Source organism: Microcaecilia unicolor, chromosome 6 (genome assembly GCF_901765095.1).
Source record: "Microcaecilia unicolor chromosome 6, aMicUni1.1, whole genome shotgun sequence".
Lineage (NCBI taxonomy): Eukaryota > Metazoa > Chordata > Amphibia > Gymnophiona > Siphonopidae > Microcaecilia > Microcaecilia unicolor.
The window spans coordinates 192,267,194-192,289,476 of NC_044036.1; the positions used below are offsets into that span (position 1 = coordinate 192,267,194).

Below are 22,283 nucleotides of genomic sequence, written 5' to 3' on the forward strand. Positions count from 1 at the left end.
GACTCATATTTGGAAAAACAAAATACAAAAGTGCAAAACCACTAAGAGAGAAGCTGCACTGGCTACCACTTAAAGAACGTATCGCGTTCAAGATCTGCACACTAGTTCATAAAATCATTCACGGAGATGCCCCGGCCTACACGTTAGACCTTGCTGACTTACCACCCAGGAATGCTAAAAGATCGGCCCGCACATTCCAGCTGTAAAGGACTGAAATACAGACTAACACATGCGTCCAGCTTTTCATACACGGGCACGCAGTTGTGGAATGCATTACCACGTCACTTAAAAACAATTTACGATCTAACTTTCGCAAATCTCTGAAGACATATCTCTTCAACAAGGCATACCATAACGATTATTAATTGTAACTGCAACACATCACCACTTAACCTTTTACTCTGATTGGTTTCTTTCTATGCCTGTCTGCTTAATTTTAATGTTATCATGTCATCCTATTCTCTATGTAACACCAACTTAACTTTTACTCTGGAATGGCGAATACCATAACAGAACATTGTAAGCCACATTGAGCCTGCAAATAGGTGGGAAAATGTGGGATACAAATGAAACAAATAAATAAATTATATGTTACATGGAAAGAGGGAATGGCAAATGTATTTACACTGTTGTATTATATTGTATTAAACCATTTCTCTTCCACTTTTAACCTAACAGTGCAAAGCAGATTACAAAGTAAAAAAAAGAACCCCAAATGGGTTGATAAATATCAAAATGGGTAAATAATACAGGCCCTCCGTCATAGACAGAAGAAATGGACAGAGATTTAATTGAAGACATTAAAAATATAGCTCTGAAAGGGGAAGTTCTACTAACAGGTGACATTATAATGCCAGATGTTGATTGAGCTATCTCTATTGCGGGACCCTTTAGAAGAAGGCAAATCCTGGATTCTCTACAGGGGGAGCTATTTCAGCATTTGGTAATGGAACCCACAAGAGAAGGGGCAAAACTGGACTTAATGCTTACTAATGGGGAGAGTGTTTATTGTTAATATATATTCTATCTGCCTGAGAGAGGTAAAAGGTATTAATGAATTGTTTGAGAGGAGGAATAATTAATATTTTACTTTACCTGTACGTATAAAGCTCACGGAAATCAAGAGTAGAAGCAGGGACTAAACTATTTTTTGATCCAATAGACTAGCAAACTTGTGGTATTAATTCACTAGAAGTGATAGTTGGCAATAAACCTTATAAGAAACCTGGAAGTAAAGGGAATGAGTTCAGAAACAGAACTTTACAGAAAGTTTCAACAGATTACACTGTGAGAAGTGATGTTACAGCCTGTTCCTTGTTGTTAGATCTGTAACAAATTAACCATCTTAAAGGAGATGATAGAAGAACCAAACGTAGGGCTGGCTATAAACAAAACTTGGATTACAGATAAAAATAGTCCTATGTTGGTTAGTTTATGTTCCTCAGGGTATAACGTTTTAAACAGTCCTAGAATGAAGAAAAAAGGTGGTGGTTTGTGTTTAATAGTCAAAGCTTTTTTAGATCTGAGACTAGTTGAATTGATATTTGTTCCTGGTTTAGAGATTATCGGGCTCATTTTCGAAAGAGAAGGATGTCCATCTTTTGACATAATTTGGAAGATGGACGTCCTTCTCCCAGGGACGTCCAAATCAGTATAATCGAAGCTCAATTTAGGACGTCTTCAACTGCACTCCGTCGCAAGGATGGCCAAAATTCAAGGGGGTGTGTCGGAGGCGTAGCGAAGGCCTAACACTTGGACGTCCTTGACCCATAATCGAAAAAAACAAGGATGTCCCTGACAAGCACTTGGACGTTTTCACCTGCACCTGTTTTTCTTATGACTAAGGCACAAAAAGGTGTCTGAAATTACCAGATGACCACCAGAGGGAATCAGGGATACCCTCCCCTTACTCCCCCAGGGGTCACCAATCCCTCCCACCCTCAAAAAACATATTTCAAAATATTTTGTGCCAGCCTCTTTGCCAGCTTCAGATGTCATACTCAGGTCCATGACAGCAGCAGCATGCAGGTCCCTGGAGCAATTTTAGTGGGTTCAGTGCACTTCAGACAGGCAGACCCATCCCCATCCCCCCCTACCTGTTACATTTGTGGAGGAAACAGCGAGCCCTCCAAAACCCACCACAAACCCACTGTACCCACATCTAGGTGCCCCCCTTCACCCCTTAGGGCTATGGTAGTGGTGTACAGTTGTGGGTAGTGGGTTTTGGGGGTTTGGGGGGGGACTCAGCACACAAGGTAAGGGAGTTATGTTCCTGGGAGCAATTTATGAAGTCCACTGCAGTGCCCCCCTTGGGTGCCTGGTTGGTGTCCTGGCATATCAGGGGGACCAGTACACTACAAATGCTGGCTCCTCCCATGACCAAATGGTTTGCATTTGGTCATTTCTGACATGGACGTCTTTGGTTTCAAAAATTGCCAAAAATCAGAAATGTCCATGTCTAGGGACGTCCAAATCTAGGGACAGCTAAATTCAAGGATTTGGACGTCCCTGATGATATTTTCGAAATGAAAGACGGACGTCCATTTTGTTTCGAAAATACAGGTTTCCCCGCCCCTGGATTCGAATATTTTGCAAGGACTTCCAAATCGCAACTTGGACGTCCCTTTCGAAAATGCCCCTCCATGTCTGTCAAACTCAGATAGATTTTATGGTTGGTTCATTAGGAATAACTTTGATACACAGACACCCAGGTAGTTGGTCTTCTGTTCAAGAAAAGTTTTTTGATTTAATAACACAGTTTTCTACACATTTTCATATATATTGTTATTGGGTGATATGAATTTTCATCTTGATGAAGAAAAGAGTGTTGATACATCTTGTTTATTAGGTTTTTTAGAATCTTTGCAATATAAGTTTGAGAACAGTAGTCCAATTTATGAGAAGGATCATACTCTAGATTTAGTTGCTGTATCATCTAAGCAGAGGGAGATTGGTCACAGGTTCTCTGGACAGATCACTACATTGCTAAGTTTACACTTTATTTTTCTTCTCAAGCGATAAGACAACAATTAGCTTAGAATTTGTGTCCTCAAACAAAGACTGAAGAGGACAAATTCTGGAATTACGTATATTCAAAATAACTTAGATTATGGGTGACAACACCAGGTGTAGTGCTCAAGGAATGGAATAGGAGAGTTTTTGATGCTTTTATCAATTCCCAGAAGAGGAAAGGCTAAAGTGGCTAGGGCTCTTCAGCTTGGCGAAAAGACTGCTGAGGGGAGATATGATAGAGGTCTATAAAATAATGAGTGGAGTGGAATGGGTAGATGTGAAACGTCTGTTTACTCTTTCCAAAAATACTAGGACTAGGGGGAATGCAATGAAGCTGCAAAAGTAGTAAATTTAAAACGAATTGGAGAAAATGTTTCTTCACTCAACGTGTAATTAAACTCTGGAATGCTTTGCCAGAGAATGTGGTAAAGGCAGTTAACTTAGTGGGGTTTAAAAAACATTTGGATGGCTTCCTAAAGGAAAAGTCCATAGACCATTATTAAAATGGACTTGGGGAAAATCCACTGCTTATTTCTGGGATAATTGGCATAAAATGTTTTGTACTTTTTTGGGATCTTGCCAGGTATTTGTGACCTGGATTGGCCACTGTTGGAAACAGGATGCTGGGCTTGATGGACCTTTGCTCTGTTCCAGTGTGGCAATACTTATGTACAGGCAAAATTAAAATCAAGGAGAATTAAGCCAGCATGGTATTCAAATCATTTAAGAGAATTGAAAAAAAAACATGTAGAAAATTTAAAAAGGCTTAGGGGTTTTTTTTTTTTTTTTTAACTAAAGCTTAGCTCGAGTTATCTGCAGCAGGACCCATAGGAATAAAATGGGCCCTGCTGCAGATAACTCAAGTTAAGTTTTAGTAAACAACCCCCTTGGAATAAGTCACATTATTTCCAGATTTAAAAAAATGATGGTGATCTTCTATTAAAACTTATTAATCAGTGATTGCAGAAGGTAAGAGGTTATATTATAAAAAGTTAATAGATGATGATAATTCCAACATGAAGATGCGTTTTAGGATATTTAATGGTCTTCCCAATACTACAAAGATTACTGCAATTCCTGAAACACAGCAAATTTTGTGGAGATAAGGTAGAGAAAATTAGATCTTCTCTGCCAGGTGCAGTTACTGTATATGATACTGAGAGTAGAAGTGATATCCCAGTTGATCAAACATGGACCTCATTTCAAATAATTCAGGATAGCGAGGTATTAGCTAAATTAGAGTCTCTCACTAAAAAATCTTATTTGCATGATTATTGCCTCTCTTATTTGTTAAAGAGTGTCCCTAAGGAAGTAGTAGGTTGGTTAACTATTTTTGTTAATTCACTGCTTAGGGAAGGAATATTTCCTTCTGAGTTAGAATTATTTCTCCTAACACCTATTCCAAAATCAGAAGGAGCAGGTTTAACAATTTCCTTCCATTTTAATCCACTAGCAATTATACTATGGATGGCTAATGTGTTGAATCTTTGGTTGTAACTCAAACAATGATTTATTTGGATAAATTTCTATGTTTGCATGATACACAATATGCTTTTAGACCCGTGCATAGTACATTGCTGTTGACTTTAGTGTCGACGGTGAAATGGTTTCTAAGTCAAAAGATACCATCTGTCCTACTCCAATTTGAAATATCTGGTGCTTCTGACACTGTAGACAGTGTTGCATTGTTGAGTAAGCTAAGGGCCCTGTCTACTAAGCAGTGCTAAGGGCATGTTAGCGTTTTTAGTGCACACTGATTACCATGTGCTAAATGCTAAGTCATCCATAGGAATATATGGGTGAATCTAGCATTTAGCATGAGCCAAAAAAACGTTAGCGCGGCTTAGTATACAGGGCCCTAAGTGAACTAGGACTGTCTGGGACAGTTCTTAACTGGTTTTGAGGTTTCTTGAAAAACAGAAGGTATAGAGTTAAAAAGAATAATATCTTTTCCAGTAGTTGGTCACCTAATTAAGGAGTTCTGCATGGGTCATCTTTGTCCCCAATTTTTCATTGGGGTCTTATTTGAATCCTTTATGTTTCTTCTTATGGGGATGGTATTTTCATATTAGCTCCAATAACTTCTGGATTCAAAGAGGGTCATAAACTGAGACTAAATTGTATAAATAAGACACAAAATCTGAAAAATTATCTAAAGCTTAATACAGATAAAACAAAATTACTCTATTTTTGCAATATATTATTGGATATGCCAAGAACTATTATTTTAAATTCAGAAGAGATACATAAGTTTGAAACATCATCATGAGTATTGGGTATTGTACTTGATACACAACTAATGTCAGATAAATACCATGTGAAAAAGAATATATTTTAATTCACGTCAATGCATTCTTAAGTTTTGTGTGATGTACAAATGATAATTCTTTCTCATATTGATTATTGCAGCGCTCTGTATGCTGGTATACATCAAAATTTGCTAAGTCAACTACAGTTGTTGCAAAACACTGCAGCTAGATTGATATTTGGATGTAAGAAATATGATCAGGTGTCACCTATTTTAAGAGAACTTAATTGGCTACCATTGAAGGCTCGAGTAGACTTCAAAGTGGCTTGTTTAGTGTATAAGATCTTTACACGTAGTTGCATGGTTTCTCACAGTCAGTTATTAACTTATCCTTCAGGCAGAATGATGGTTCATTCTACCTCTTTTTTAAGACTTGGTTTTCCATCTGTTAATGTGCGATATAACAAATCCATAAAATTTGTGTACCAATCTTGAAAAATTTGGAATAATATTCCTGTTTGACAAATATTAGGGTTCCTTTTCTTATTTTTTTATGTAACCCACTTTGATTCCTTGGCTGATTTAAGCGAGATATAAGCAATGGAATTGAATGTTATAGTAGGTGATCATCTGGCACCCAGTGATCACCAGATGGTTCTAGATTTAAAAAAAAACTAAATTTGTTCAGATAGGGGATTACCTCAAGGAATTGCTTTCTGTATGGGAACATCTGGAAGAAGTTGGAAAACAGTGGGCAAAACTGAGGTTTCTGAACATCTGGCTAAAGAGATGGGCTTACCTGAAGGGAAATGCTCAAATTGATTCCTTGAATGCTTTAAAAAAATGCCATAACATCGTGTTCAAGGTTGCTGCTGATGAGTGTGCCAGTGTAGAGCAGGAGGCAGTGAATGATTGACTTTTCCGTTTGCCAAAAATAATGGAGGGCTAAAGACCAGATGATGTGTTCAACATAGATGGAACTGGTGTCTTTTACAAACTGTTACCAGACCGACAATTGGCTGCATCATATCATGTACTGACAAGTGCCCACTGCTTGCAATAGGAAAAATAACAAAATCTACACTGTTTCAAAAATGTCAAAAGCCTTCCAGTGAGCTCAAGGCAAACAAACATGCAACAAAATTGCCTCGACAAGAATCTCCCATCCGAACTTACAAGGACACCTCAACGCAATCCTATTCTACAGGCCACCAGGAAAATGGAAAGACTCCCAGACGCAACTCATGGACTTCATCTCCAACACATGTGTCTCGGCCTCAAACATCCTCATAATAGGAGACATCAACCTACACCTCGAAGTCGACACCTCAACAGGCACACAAGAGTGCAAAGAATTCTTAAAACTCTGGGATTTACACGCACCAAACACTCAACCAACACACAAGAAAGGACACACACTAGACATCATTACACACAAATTCAACCCAGACTCAACTCTCCTACTTACAGACACAAAATGGACACCCACATCATGGACAGACCACCATAAAGCATATATCTCCCTCCACTGGCAAAAAATACACAGAAACGCAGTCAACAAACATGAACGAACAACATACTCCACGAGAGGAAAAATAGACCCCACAACATTCTGGCAACAGGTCTACCAAAACAAATGGTCAACAAACACAGACACCATTCAATTCCTCCAAGAATGGGATGACATATGTAAGACAACATTAGACACAATTGCCCCAATGCAAACCAGAACATCAAATAGAAAAAAATCAAATCCATGGTTCACCGAAGAGCTGAAAAAACTCAAAACACAAGTCAGAAAACTAGAACGCGCATGGAACAAAAAGAAAGATGAACACACACTGAATACCTGGAAATCACTTCTGAGGAAATACAAATATACCATAAAACAGACTAAAAGACTACACTACAAAACAATGATCGGACCAAACTACAAAGACACACACAAACTCTTCTACCTTGTAAATAAGCTGCTAGACACCACACCAGTTACAAACAACAGCAAAGATATACCAGGGGTCGACGACCTCGCGAAATACTTCAAGAAGAAAATCATACAACTACGACTTAAAATACCCACCAGCCCTACTAAATACACCACACTCCTAAACTGTCTAGACCCAGAAGACGGAATATATCCAGCAGACAGGATCTGGACCGAATTCAAATCACTGTCAGAGGACCTCATCTCCAAAACGCTCAAAGAATTTGCCAAATCCCAATGCAAACTAGATATTTGCCCAAACAACCTCATGAAATCAGCTCCTCAACAATTCATAATAGACCTAACGAACCACGTGAACTTCATGCTACAAAACGGACTTTTCCCGAAGGAAAAAGGAAAAATCTTACCCCAATACCTAAAGACACAAAGAAAAACGCAAGCGAAATAACTAACTACAGACCAGTAGCATCTATACCACTAATAACCAAAATAACTGAAGGGATGGTAACCAAACAACTCACAAACTATCTCAACAAGTTCTCAATACTGCATGATGCCCAGTCAGGATTCCAGTCAAATCACAGAACCGAAACAGTATTAATTACCCTAATGACCAAATTTAAACAAATGATTGCAACCGGCACCAATGTACTCCTCTTACAATTTGACATGTCAAGTGCCTTTGACATGGTTGACCACGGAATCCTATTACACATACTTGAATATTTTGGCATCGGAGGCAATGTCCTAAACTGGTTCAAGGGGTTCTTAACCTTACGCTCATATCAGGTCACATCAAATTCAACTACGTCTGCTGCATGGACACCTGAGTGTGGAGTACCACAGGGATCCCCCCTCTCGCCAACTATTTTCAACCTAATGATGATCCCCTTAGCAAAACTTCTATCAAACCATAACCTTAACTCATACATATATGCCGATGATGTAACGATATATATTCCTTTCAAACAAGACATTAATGAAATCTCCAATGAAATCAACCAAAGTCTACACATCATGAACACCTGGGCAGATGCATTCCGATTGAAACTGAACGCAGAAAAAACTCAATGCCTCATACTTACCTCCCAATACAACACAAATAAATTTACCGCTATTAACACACCTAAACTAAATCTGCCAATCTCAGAAACTTTAAAGATCCTTGGAGTCACTATCGACCGCCACCTAACACTTGAGACTGACGCGAACAACACAACCAAAAAGATGTTTTACTCCATGTGGAAACTGAAAAGAATAAAACCATTCTTTCCAAGATCTGTCTTCCGCAGCCTAGTGCAATCACTCGTACTCAGTCATCTGGACTACTGCAACTCACTATATGCAGGCTGTAAAGAGCAAATATTGAGGAAACTTCAAACAGCCCAGAATACAGCAGCCAGACTCATCTTCGGAAAACCAAAATACGAAAGTGCAAAACCCTTACGTGAGAAACTACACTGGCTCCCACTCAAGGAATGTATCACCTTTAAAGTATGCACCTTAGTTCACAAAATCATTCACGGTGAAGCCCCTGCATACATGTCTGATTTAATAGACCTGCCACCCAGAAACGCTAAAAGATCATCACGAACTTTCCTCAATCTCCACTTCCCTAAGTGCAAAGGCATAAAATACAAAGTACTGCATGCATCAACCTTCTCTTATATGAGCATGCAATTCTGGAATACACTACCACGCAACTTGAAAATGATCTACGAATTAACCAACTTCTGCAAAACTATTGAAGACTCATCTCTTTGAGAAAATGTATCACAAGGATCAAAACACATGAAGTCCATACACACTAATAAAATGCATCAATACACTCTCTTCTGAATTCTCTTTCCCCATACCCTAACCACACTTAAAACTCTACCACAGATAAAATTGTTTTACCCTAATGTTCTCATGCTATTTGTTCTATCGCCCTATCATTTCCCCATTGTTAAATTCCATTGTTCTATTCCCCAAATGATATTTTGACTTTGACTTTGTCTTCCCCTAACTCCTCACAATGGAACCCATAATCGTACTGTAACAAATTGTATTTCCATCATTCACAATGTATTGTAAGCCACACTGAGCCCGCAAATAGGTGGGAAAATGTGGAATACAAATGCAATAAATAAATAAATAAATAACTATTTGAAGACAGGGTGGTTGCGCACACTGACATCAGTAACCTGACTGCAACAATGCTAGCTAGTCTTTCTGCCAACAGACACAATCAGTGTGATTCAACCTTGTGACCAGTGTATCATTTATGCATTCAAGCAACAATACAGAAAGCAAATTGTGCAGTATATTCTGCATGCAATTGAACAGTAGAGATCAGCTTACATTGATGTCAAAATTGCCATCGACTTCAAGCATGCTGCATGGAATTCAATTAGCCAGGTGACGATCAACAACTGTTTTTGCAATGCACAGTTTGATTCATCACAAGCGCCTGAAAATGTTAGTGGCACAATCAAAACTAATAAGCTTTTACCCATACTGAGCGATGAGGAGTGGTCTGCAATTTCGAATGGTTCAGTGATATGTGAACAATTTGTAATAGCTGATGATCAGAACAGAAACATAGTCCATTGAAGAAATTGCTGCAAGTTGCTGCAAAAGCAATGACAGCTGTGCTCTGGAGGATGCAAAATGTGTTGAAGATGAAATAGAAAAAACAACCTTTGCCAATAAAAGCACATACCATTTTGAAAGCAGTCACAGACTGGGCAAGTGTAACAGTGATCATTTCTTTAGATTGACAGATATACAGGAGGATGTTTCCAATGTTATAGCTTGTATTCAGAACTTCTTAATTAACAGCGTATAAATCACACAATTTTTTTTCTGCTGCAGATCAGTGTATTTGATTTGAATGTTACCACCCTTTCGTGTACTGTATAGCATGTCAACTCCATTGAATAAAAGCTGAAATATGAAAACAAACCTCTGGGTCTGCCTTCTCTCCTTTTAGTACACTGTACATGTCTATTCCTGTAAATGTCAACTCTGCTTAATGTCACATGATTTGAACAATCCGTTGAATGTGATATTAAACTGGTTTGACTGTAGTTAGACTTAATCATAAGAGAGAACTTACTTTAATTCATACAAGCAAGGTGCTCACAATTACTAAATTTAACAACTTAATAAACATTTTTTCTTCTAACCAAGATAAGTCATCGCTACCAATGAGGGAAAAGAGGCAGAAATTTATCCAGTTAAAGTTTACACCAGTGTGGGAAAGTTTTGCATTTTTTTTTGTTTTATGTCTAATGTTGATATTGAGTATGTATAAATTTTTATGGATGTTTTATTGTGATCCACCTAGTGTTTAGGTGGAATATAAATAAATAAATATCAAACCCAGATATGAAATTATAATCTACCACCTCCTGCATCACAATCATTAGCACATGAAATTGCAAAATGAAGAACAATGTCAGTTAGATTTCTCTTGCATCCAAATACTAAAAGCCAGCCAATATACTATAGACACTAGAATAATTCAACAAAACTACTAGCAACTTCAAAATTCAGATTCCATGAGAAAAATTAAATGTATTTCTACCGTAACAGAACAGCAAGAAAATCATTGTAAAGAAATGGAAGACTTTTCAGTTCCTGTGGTCCAATCTCTAGTAAGTAATGGGCCCAGATGTTAACATGCCAATGTAAACAATGATTATAATGTTACAGCATGTTAATCATATGCTTTCTCCAAAGCTGAATCATTAGAGATTAAGCCTCACAGGCCATGCAGATGGAATCACAATGAAGCTGTCATGTCAGTACCAGCAATACGAAACCAAAGCACCAGAGCGCTTACCATTGTCTTTCCCAGCACTCTCATCCAGGTTTATCTGCTCAGCCAGCTCTGATAAAGAGTCATCCACAGGCCGGCTACTACGCAAGGACATGGAGAGCCGCCTCTTGATGATCTTCATTCTATCCATTCAGTGCAATACAGAGCAGTCCTGAAAGAAAAACATGACAGGTTGGAATCCCTACACCAAATATGTAACCTGCTTTGACTTAAGACATAAGAATTGTCATACTGGATCACAAATATCTGGCATAATACCAAAACATAGCAATATTCCATGTTACCTATCCCCCCATGGATAAGCAGTAGCTTTCCTCAGGTCTACCTTAATAGGTCTTAGACTATTCCATGAATCTTCCAGAAGACTGTTTCCACGTGTGCTAGTGCATGGCGAGTGGCAGCAAAGGAGGGAATTTTCTAGTGAGTAGTACCGCTAGGGGTCTTCCCTGAAGAGCATGCATGTGGGTGGCAAAGAATCTTTTGAGCAAATGGGCCTTCCCACACGGCTCACACAGCATAGATTCTTTGAACTGCAGAAAGGAATTGACTAGATCTCATTGCTGGACATTTTCAAATCTTGACAATTAAATTTGAGATTCCCTATTAAGATATCATCACATGCCCCTGAAGCAGGCATAAACTGAAATGTGGCCGGCTTGTGCAGGTGACTTTTCTACCAGCAAATTAACTTAACATTATTAAAGACTTTTCACTATAGTGCTTTTGTTTTCTTTATTTTTTTCAATTCTTATCTTCTGGTGCTTTATGATTTCACTACTGGCTTCATAGTCAGTTGTTACACCAGATTTTAGAAAGGGTTCTAGAGATAACCCAGAAGACTACAGACTGATGAGTCTGATGTCCATGCCAGGCAAAATGATAGAAACTACTGTAAGGAGTTAGTGTTAGTGCACACTTTTTAGCACGTGCTAAAAACAGTGCGGCTTAGTAAACAGGGCCCTTACAATTTTCACAGCCTACTTCAGAAATGCAGTCTTATAAAATAATAAAAAATAGAGGCGAAATGCCTTTGATTTATCAGCTGAAAAATAAATACTGCAGACTCAGCAACTCCCTATTTCAAAAGTAATCGTTTTGCTCATGTATCCCAAAAATATTTCTCTAAGGGGCTCTTTTACTAAAGTCCGCTAAAATCTGGGCTTCGCATGGTGTAACACAAGATTTTCCCATGCACCAAGCCCAGATTTCATGTGGCACATTTAGGGCATTTTTCTTTTTTCTTTCTTTTTGTTTTTTTTGCACTAATGTTCCCTCAAAAAAGCCAAACATTCAGTGGTAGTATCCAGAAAGTAGCTGCCACTGATTATCTAGATATTGTAGTGAGCACCCAGCACTATCCTGGTAATTGTGATATTCAGTCATTATCAAGATAGCTCATCTGGATACACCAAGCATAGCTTTTTTTGCTGTCCTAAGTTATCCAGATAGTCATCCGCGTAGCAGGGTTGAAAATTGTACATCCTGGATAACTGCTGTCTGCTCCAGGCTACTCCGGCACTGTCCGGATAGTACCACCGAATATCTGGCTTAGTGGGACTTATGTGGGTAGCAGCTGCTACTTAGATACGTCTTTTTAAATAATGACACTGAAACACTCAGGGAAGTTACATGGAAATACTTTTAAAACAAATAGGAGGAAATATTTTTTCACTCGACGGATAGTCATGCTGTGGAACTCTGCCGGAGGAGGTGGTAACAGCAGTTAGTGTATCTGGGTTTAAAAAAGGTTTGGACAAATTCCTGGAGGAAAAGTCCATAGACTGTTATTGAGACAGACATGGGAAGCAACTGCTTGCCCTGGGATTTGTAGTATGGAGTGTTGCCACGATTTGGGTTTCTGCCAGGTACTTGTGACCTGAGTTGGCCACTGTTTGGAAAACAGGATACTGGGCTAGATGGACCATTGGTCTGACCCAGTATGGCTATTCTTATGTTCTTATGAACAAAATTATTGAACACATAGAGATATAAGGGTGATTCAGTGTCCACTTAATGGTAGGAAATCTATGGTCTCAGGTTCAGTTCGTAATAAAGGTGTTAGAAGATGGATTAGTAAGAATAATGATAACTCATCGGAAGAGAAGGGTTAGGACTGCTGTTGTAGTTGGCAAGTCGATTATTAGGTATGCAGATTGCTGGGTGGCTAGTGGACATGAGGATCGCCTGGTCACATGCCTGCCTAGTGCGAAGGTGGCGAACCTCACGTGTTACCTAGATAGGATTTTAGATAGTGCTGGGGAGGAGACAGCTGTCTTGCTACATGTGGATACCAATGACATAGAAAAATGTGGGAGGGAGATTCTGGAAGCCAATTTAGGCTCTTAGGTAGAAAGCTCAAATCCAGAACCTCTAGGGTAGCATTTTCTGAAGTGCTGCCCATTCCATGCACAGGGCCCAAGAGACAGGCAGAGCTCCTGAGTCTCAATGCATGGATGAGGTGATGATGCAGGGAGGAGGGGTTTTAGATTTGTTAGGAATGGGCAACATTTTGGGGAAGGGAAAGCCTGTTCCTGAAAGATGGGCTCCACCTTAACCAGGGTGGGACCAGGCTGCTGGCATCGGCATTTAAAAGGGAGATAGAGCAGCTTTTAAACTAGAAACTGGGGGAAGACCGACAATCATTCAAAAGTGCATGGTTCGGAACAAGGTATCTTTCAAAGATATCACCAAAACAGGGAAGATAAGACATCCCGATAGTCAGGTTGCAATAGACACTACAATAGACCAGGTATCTTTAAATAAAAAGCAGATTTTCAAGATTGCATATTATCACTGGCAACTGCAGAGCAAGATGTAAATAGGAACAAACATAGCTTGAAATGTCGAATGCCAGAGAAGTCTAAGAAATAAGATGGGAGAATTAGAAGTTTCCACCGGAGGGGTGGCTACCCTGCTGCTCCAGTTACCACCGCAGGGCCGGATTACCATCCCCAGGCTGTGACCATCATCTCCGTGAAAAGGCGAATTGAACTGCGCCGACGGAGATCCGGTGGATAAGGGCAGCTGACCTGCTGTTACCACCGCCCGCGCCTTGAGACTCCCGGAAGCGGACCTGGAGCGAACTGGTTGATCCCAAGCGGGCTAGACCTGTCACCCCGAGCAGACCTAAAACTTGGAGCACTCACCGAGTATCGTCTGTCTGTCGCTGCTAGAGAGCGCAGAAGAGCAACCCCCGACAGGCCCGTTGTCCAGAACTGAGCATGCGGCTGCACGAGGATAGCATCCGCAGGTGGAATCGAGCGAGTAACTTGGATCACCATCCTTGTGAAGCAGGAACTCCTGTGCATAACTGATTCGACTATCTTCTCACCCTGCACTATAGCAACCTCACCGGAGATCCTAACCCGACCACGGACACAGTCCTCAGAATTAAAGAGCCTGGAATAACCCTTCTGAACGTTGACTAGTTGGGCTTTGTATTCAGATCTTTAGATGAAAAGAAGGTCTCAATTTTCAGTGACTAGAATAACACCTCTGCACATTTAACCGTGAGTAAACCACCTGCATGAAATCAAAAAAGAACTCCTCCTAAGGAACTGATCCCAGAGGTCTGACAACAATGCAGGAGAGTGGAAACAGAGACTAACCAAAGTCTAAATCATTTTGCTGACTCTAGACCTCTAATGCTTGTATTGCATCCTATAGCATTTTTCTGTATTAGTAGTATTGAATCATTCTGAATTGTAATACTAACTTATACCGATGACTTCTAACCAATGACCACTCTAAATGCACCTATTACACTACACCATACTGCACTACTGACTGTAAAATTTCATCAGCCAACACCGCTTCACATTGCCGACCACTACTTTTAATTAGCTTACTGTACCATATTAACCAACGCCAATGCCAATATGAACACTAACAAGCTGCTTTTAAAAATCTATTTTCTCCCCCTAATCTACCACACATGGACAACCCCCCACACAGACAACAATCTACCCACAGCACACAAACCCTACAGACAACTCAACTACAGTACACCAGGCCAAAAGAATAATAACCAATTAAAAGGAAAAGCAACTACACACGGAAACAACCAACAGAAAGGGAAAAAAGGACACAACAAAACCAGGTACCAAGAGGATAGACAACTAATAAAAATTAACACATCTTCGTCCCAAATCGAACCCTACCAACCAATCCAACTGGGTTATGTAAATGCTAGATCAGTAGTTAACAAAACAACAATAACAGATTGGATCTCAACAGACAAACTTGATCTCTTATTCATTACTGAAACCTGGATTCATGACCTTAAAGACCCCATAATTTTAGATCTATGCCCCCCAGGTTACAGAATTACCCACTGGACAAGAAATGGAAAAAGAGGAGGAGGAATAGCCATAATCTACAGATGCCAATTCACCATCACAACCATAGCCGAATCCATACTGCCCCAACTTGAAATTGCCTCAGTTAGAATCAGTCATCCAACCCTGCAGGAACACCTTAACGTAGTCCTGCTCTACAGACCGCCAGGTAACTGGCAGGACTGCCAAACACACTTTATGGACTTTATATCGAACACATGTGTCTCTACCTCTAACCTTCTTATAATAGGGGATATCAACCTGCACCTTGAAGATCCTAACTCAACAAACGCCCAAGAATGCAAAGAATTCCTCCAACTATGGGATCTTCATAGGCCAAATACGCAGCCAACCCATACTAAAGGACACACACTTGACATCATTACACACAAATTCGAATAACCTATAACACGAGAGGCAAAATAGATCCGTTAACATTCTGGCAACAGTTCTACGATAATGGATGGACTACAAAGACAGATTCAAACTAATTTCTCCAAGAATGGGACAATAGATGCAGAAGCACATAGCACCACTTCAAACCAGAACCTCACACAGAAGGAACTCAATACCATGGTTCAACGAAGAACTGAAAAAAACTAAAAACACAAGTTGGAAGGTTAGAACGAGCATGGAATAAAAAGAAAGATTACCCCACACTCAACGCTTGGAAGCAACTTCAAAGAAAATACAAATACACCATTAAACAAACTAAAAGATCATATTATAAAACTAAAATTGGATCAGACTTCAAGGATACACATAAACTCTTCCAGCTCGTGAACAAATTACTAGATACTACACCGGTGACTTCTAACAGCACAGACACACAAGCAGCAGACAATCTTGCGAAATACTTCAACAAGAAAATCATAAAATTATGACTCATGAATCATGATACCTGTCAATACCATCGACTACACAAAACTCCTTGATTGTCTAGACCCAAACCCTGGTGAACACCCAGCGGACAGAACGTGGACCAACTTCGAGACACTATCGGATGATACCATCTCCCAAACGCTCAAAAGGTTCGCCAAGTCTCAATGCAAATTAGACATATGCCCTAACAACCTTATAAAGTCTGCCCCTCAACAATTCATATCAGACCTCACGAAACACTTGAACTATATGCTACAAAACGGACTCTTCCCAAAGGAAAAAGGAAATATTCTACTCACCCCTATACCCAAAGATGCAAAGAAAAGTACAAGTGACTTAACCAACTACCGCCCAGTAGCATCTATTCCTCTGATAACCAAATTAACGGAAGGTATGGTGACCAAACAGCTCACCAACTACTTAAATAAATTTTCAATACTTCACGACTCCCAATCAGGATTTCAGTCTAACCACAGCACTGAAACAATACTAGTTACTCTCTTGACTAAATTTAAACAAGTGATCACAACTGGCAATAACATACTTTTTCTATACTGTAATTCGACATGTCCAGTGCTTTCGACATGGTTGATCATGGAATACTACTACACATCCTAGAATACTTCGGAATCGGAGGCAACGTTCTCAATTGGTTTAAAGGCTTCCTAACCACAAGATCATACCAAGTGGTATCTAACTCAACTACATCAGCCACATGGATACCTGAATGTGGAGTCCCTCAAGGATCCCCCCTCTCGCCAACTCTCTTCAACCTAATGATGACACCCTTGGTCAAATTATTATCCAATCAAAACCTCAATCCATACATATATGCAGATGACGTAACGATTTACATCCCGTTCAAACATGATTTAAAGGAAATTACCAACGACATCAACCAAAGCTTCCACATCATGCATTCATGGGCGGATGCATTTCAGTTGAAACTTAATGCAGAAAAAACACAATGTCTTATACTCACCTCACAACATAATACGAGCAAATTCACCACTGTAAACACACCAAACTTGTCCCTTTCCCGTTTCAGACACCCTGAAAATTATTGGAGTTACCATTGATCAAAATCTTACACTTGAAAGTCATGTGAAAAATACAACCAAGAAGATGTTCCATTCAATGTGGAAACTAAAAAGAGTAAGACCTTTCTTCCCAAGGACCATCTTTCGCAACCTGGTACAGTCAATAGTACTTAGTCACCTAGACTACTGCAACGCACTCTACGCTGGCTGCAAAGAGCAAATCATCAAGAAACTTCAAACTGCCCAGAACACTGCAGACAGACTTATATTTGGAAAAACAAAATATGAAAGTGCTAATCCCCTAAGGGAAAAGTTACACTGGCTTCCACTTAAAGAACGCATCGCATTCAAGGTATGCTCTATAGTTCATAACATCATTCACGGAGATGCCCCAGCCTGCATGTCAGACCTTGTAGACTTACCACCCAGGAACGCTAAAAGATCATCCCACGCATTCCTTAATCTTCACTTCCCCAGCTGTAAAGGTTTAAAATACAAACTAACGCATGCGTCAAACTTTTCTTACCTGAGTACACAGTTATGGAACGCATTACCGCTCAACTTAAAAACTATTTATGAACTAACTAACTTTCGTAAATCTCTGAAGACCCACCTCTTCAACAAGGCATACCACAAAGATCAGCAATTGTAAATGTAACACATCTCCACCTTACCCATAATTAGAACTGTTTTTTTCTTATATCTGCTTATTTAATTTCTATTATGTTATTCAGGTTCTCTGTGTAACACTAATTGTTATCTTCCAATCTATTATCTACCAATATCGATACATTGTAAGCCACATTGAGCCTGCAAATAGGTGGGAAAATGTGGGATACAGATGCAACAAAAAAATAAATATTGCACTACATGAACAATTAGATATAATAGGCATCTCTGAGACCTGGTGGAAAAAGGATAACCAGTGGGACACTGTCATGCCAGGGTACAAATTATATCATAGTGATAGGGTGGATCGAATTGGTGGAGGGGTAACACTGTATGTTAAGGAGGGCCTTGAATCAAATAAACTAAAATTTCTGCAGAACACAAAACACATCTTGGAATCCCTATAAATTGAAATTCCATCTGTAAACAGGAAAAGGATAGTGATAGGAGTGTACTATCTTCCACCTGGCCAGGATGAACAGATGTAGAAATGTTATCAGAAATTTGCGAGGCTAACAAACTGGGCAACACAATAATAATGGGTGATTTCAATTATCACAATAGTGACTCAGGGTATACTAGGGAGTTAAAATTCCTTGATGAAATCAGGAGTCACTGATCAGGAAAAGGATCTAGGTGTTTTCATTGATGATGCATTGAAACCCTCTGCTCAGTGTGTTGCGGCGGCTAAGAAAGCAAATAGAATGTTAGGGATTATTAGGAATAGAAAAAATGAGGACGTTATAATGCCTTAGCATCACTCCATGATGCAACTGCACCTTGAATACTGTGTGCAATTCTGGTCACTGCATCCCAAAAAAGATATAGTGGAATTAGAAATAGGTACAGAGAAGAGCAACAAAAATGATAAAGGGGATAGGACAACTTACCTATGATGAAAGGCTAAAGCGGCTAGGGCTCCTCAGCTAGGAGAAAAGACAGCTGAGGGGTGATATGATAGAGGTCTATTTGTTGCATTTGTACCCCACATTTTCCCACCTATTTGCAGGCTCAATGTGACTTACATAGTACCGTCAAAGGCGTTTGCCCAGTCGGTGGATAACAAATACAAAGTTGTATAGTGATCGTATGAGGTATAAGTGGAGGGTCGGAATGGATGAAGATTGCGTGTTGTCCTGTTCGATCATAGTCATGCTGTGTTGGTAGGTGAAGAGGGTTATGTGGGGTCGTTGGGGTAGGCCTTTTTGAAGAGGTTGGTTTTTAGTGATTTCCTGAAGTTCACGTGGTCGTGGATTGTTTTCACAGCTTTTGGGAGCCCATTCCATAGTTGTGCACTTATGTAGGAGAAGCTGGTTGCGTAAGTTGTTTCAGGCTCACTCAAAACAAGAACCCAGGTCAACTGAACCTCGCAACGGCGAGGATACAACAGAAATTGACCTACGAAGAACAACTAACTGAGAGTGTAGCCTGACCAGAATAAATGCGGGTCCTGGAGGGTGGAGTTGGATTTACACCCCAAACAGATTTCTGCAGCACCGACTGCCCGAACCGACTGTCGCGTCGGGTATCCGCTGGAGGCAGTAATGTGATGTGAATGTGTGGACAGATGACCACGTCGCAGCCTTGCAAATCTCTTCAATAGTGGCTGACTTCAAGTGGGCCACTGACGCTGCCATGGCTCTAACACTATGAGCCGTGACATGACCCTCAAGAGCCAGCCCAGCCTGGGCGTAAGTGAAGGAAATGCAATCTGCTAGCCAATTGGAGATGGTGCGTTTCCCGACAGCGACCCCTAGCCTGTTAGGGTCGAAAGAAATAAACAATTGGGCGGACTGTCTTGGGGCTGTGTCCGCTCCAAGTAGAAGGCCAATGCTCTCTTGCAGTCCAATGTGTGCAACTGACGTTCAGCAGGGCGGGTATGCGGCCTGGGGAAGAATGTTGGCAAGACAATTGACTGGTTAAGATGGAACTCCGACACCACCTTCGGCAGGAACTTTGGGTGGGTGTGGAGCACTACTCTGTTGTGATGAAATTTGGTATATGGAGCATGAGCTACTAGGGCTTGAAGCTCACTGACCCTACGAGCTGAAGTAACTGCCACCAAGAAAATGACCTTCCAGGTCAAGTACTTCAGATGGCAGGTATTCAGTGGCTCAAAAGGAGGTTTCATCAGCTGGGTGAGGACGACGTTGAAATCCCATGACACTGTAGGAGGCTTGATAGGGGGCTTTGACAAAAGCAAGCCTCTCATGAATCGAACGACTAAAGGCTCTCCAGAGATGGCTTTACCTTCCACATGATAATGGTAAGCACTAATCGCACTAAGGTGATTCCTTACTGAGTTGGTCTTGAGGCCAGACTCTGATAAGTGCAGAAGGTATTCAAGCAGGTTCTGTGCAGGGCAAGAGCGAGGTTCTAGGGCCTTGCTCTCACACCAAACGACAAACCTCCTCCACTTGAAAAAGTAACTCTTTTTAGTGGAATCCTTCCTAGAGGCAAGCAAGACACGGGAGACACCCTCAGACAGACCCAACGCAGTGAAGTCTACGCCCTCAACATCCAGGCCGTGAGAGCCAGGGACTGAAGGTTGGGGTGCAGCAACGCTCCGTCGTTCTGCGAGATGAGAGTCGGAAAACACTCCAATCTCCACGGTTCTTCTGAGGACAACTCCAGAAGAAGAGGGAACCAGATCTGACGGGGCCAAAAGGGCGCTATCAGAATCATGGTGCCGTGGTCTTGCTTGAGCTTCAGTAAGGTCTTCCCACCAAAGGTATGGGAGGATAAGGATACAGGAGGGCGGTTCCCCCAATGGAGGAGAAAGGCATCCGACGCTAGCCTGCCGTGTGCCTGTAGTCTGGAACAGAACAGAGGCAGCTTGTGGTTGGTCTGAGAGGCGAAAAGGTCCACCGAGGGGGTGCCCCACTCTCGGAAGATCTTGCGTACCACTCTGGAATGAAGCGACCACTCGTGCGGTTGCATGACTCTGCTCAGTCTTTCGGCCAGACTGTTGTTTACACCTGCCAGGTATGTGGCTTGGAGGAGCATGCCGAACTGGCAAGCCCAACGCCACATGCCGACGGCTTCCTGACACAAGGGGCGAGATCCGGTGCCCCCCTGCTTGTTGGTGTAATACATTGCAACCTGATTGTCTGTCCGAATTTGAATAATTTGGTAGGACAGCCGATCTCTGAAAGCCTTCAGTGCGTTCCAGATCGCTCGGAGCTCCAGGAGGTTGATCTGCAGATCCTTTTCCTGGAGGGACCACAGACCCTGGGTGTGAAGCCCATCGACATGAGCTCCCCATCCCAGGCGAGATGCATCCGTCGTCAGCACTTTCGTGGGCTGCGGAATTTGGAATGGACGTCCCAGGGTCAAATTGGTCCGGATGGTCCACCAGAGCAGTGAAGTGCGGCAACTGGTGGAGAGGCGGATGACATCTTCTAGATTCCCGGTGGCCTGAAACCACTGGGAAGCTAGGGTCCATTGAGCAGATCTCATGTGAAGACGAGCCATGGGAGTCACATGAACTGTGGAGGCCATATGACCCAGAAGTCTCAACATCTGCCGAGCTGTGACCTGCTGAGACGCTCTGGTCTGCGAAGCCAGGGACAGGAGGTTGTTGGCCCTCGCTTCGGGAAGGAAGGCCTGAGCCGTCTGGGTATTCAGCAGAGCTCCTATGAATTCCAGAGACTGTGTTGGCTGGAGATGGGACTTTGGGTAATTTATCACAAACCCCAGCAGCTCCAGAAGTTGAATAGTGCACTGCATAGACCGGAGGGCTCCTGCCTCCGAGGTGCTCTTGACCAGCCAATCGTCGAGATATGGGAACACGTGCACTCCCAGCTTGCGTAGGTACGCCACTACCACCACGAGACACTTTGTAAACACTCGTGGGGCAGAGGCGAGCCCAAAGGGCAGCACACAATACTGAAAGTGCCGTGCGCCCAGGCGGAATCTGAGATACTGTCTGTGAGCTGGCAGTATCGGGATGTGAGTGTATGCGTCCTTTAAATCCAGGGAACATAGCCAATCGTTTTTCTGAATCATTGGCAGAAGGGTGCCCAAGGAAAGCATCCTGAACTTTTCTTTGACCAGGAATTTGTTCAGGCCTCTCAGGTCTAGGATGGGACGCATCCCCCCCTGTTTTCTTTTCCACAAGGAAGTACCTGGAATAGAATCCCTGCCCTTCTTGCCCGGGTGGTACGGGCTCGACCGCATTGGCGCTGAGAAGGGCGGAGAGTTCCTCTGCAAGTACCTGCTTGTGATGGGAGCTGAAGGATTGAGCTCCCGGAGGACAATTTGGTGGCAGGGAGGCCAAATTCAGGGCGTATCCACACCGCACTATTTGGAGAACCCACTGGTC

At 41.5% G+C, this 22,283-nt stretch overlaps 1 protein-coding gene across 1 annotated transcript in view; it reads right to left on the reverse strand.

Annotated features, from left to right (window-relative positions):
• The window catches only part of LOC115472284 (cyclin-dependent kinase 17-like), a 382,263-nt gene that overhangs the window by 293,560 nt on the left and 66,420 nt on the right, over positions 1-22,283 (reverse strand). Inside the window, exon 3 of the mRNA XM_030206503.1 lies at positions 11,035-11,182. Within this exon, the coding sequence (XP_030062363.1) occupies positions 11,035-11,161 (127 nt within the window). The 5' untranslated portion in view covers positions 11,162-11,182. The remainder of the gene's footprint in view (positions 1-11,034; positions 11,183-22,283) is intronic.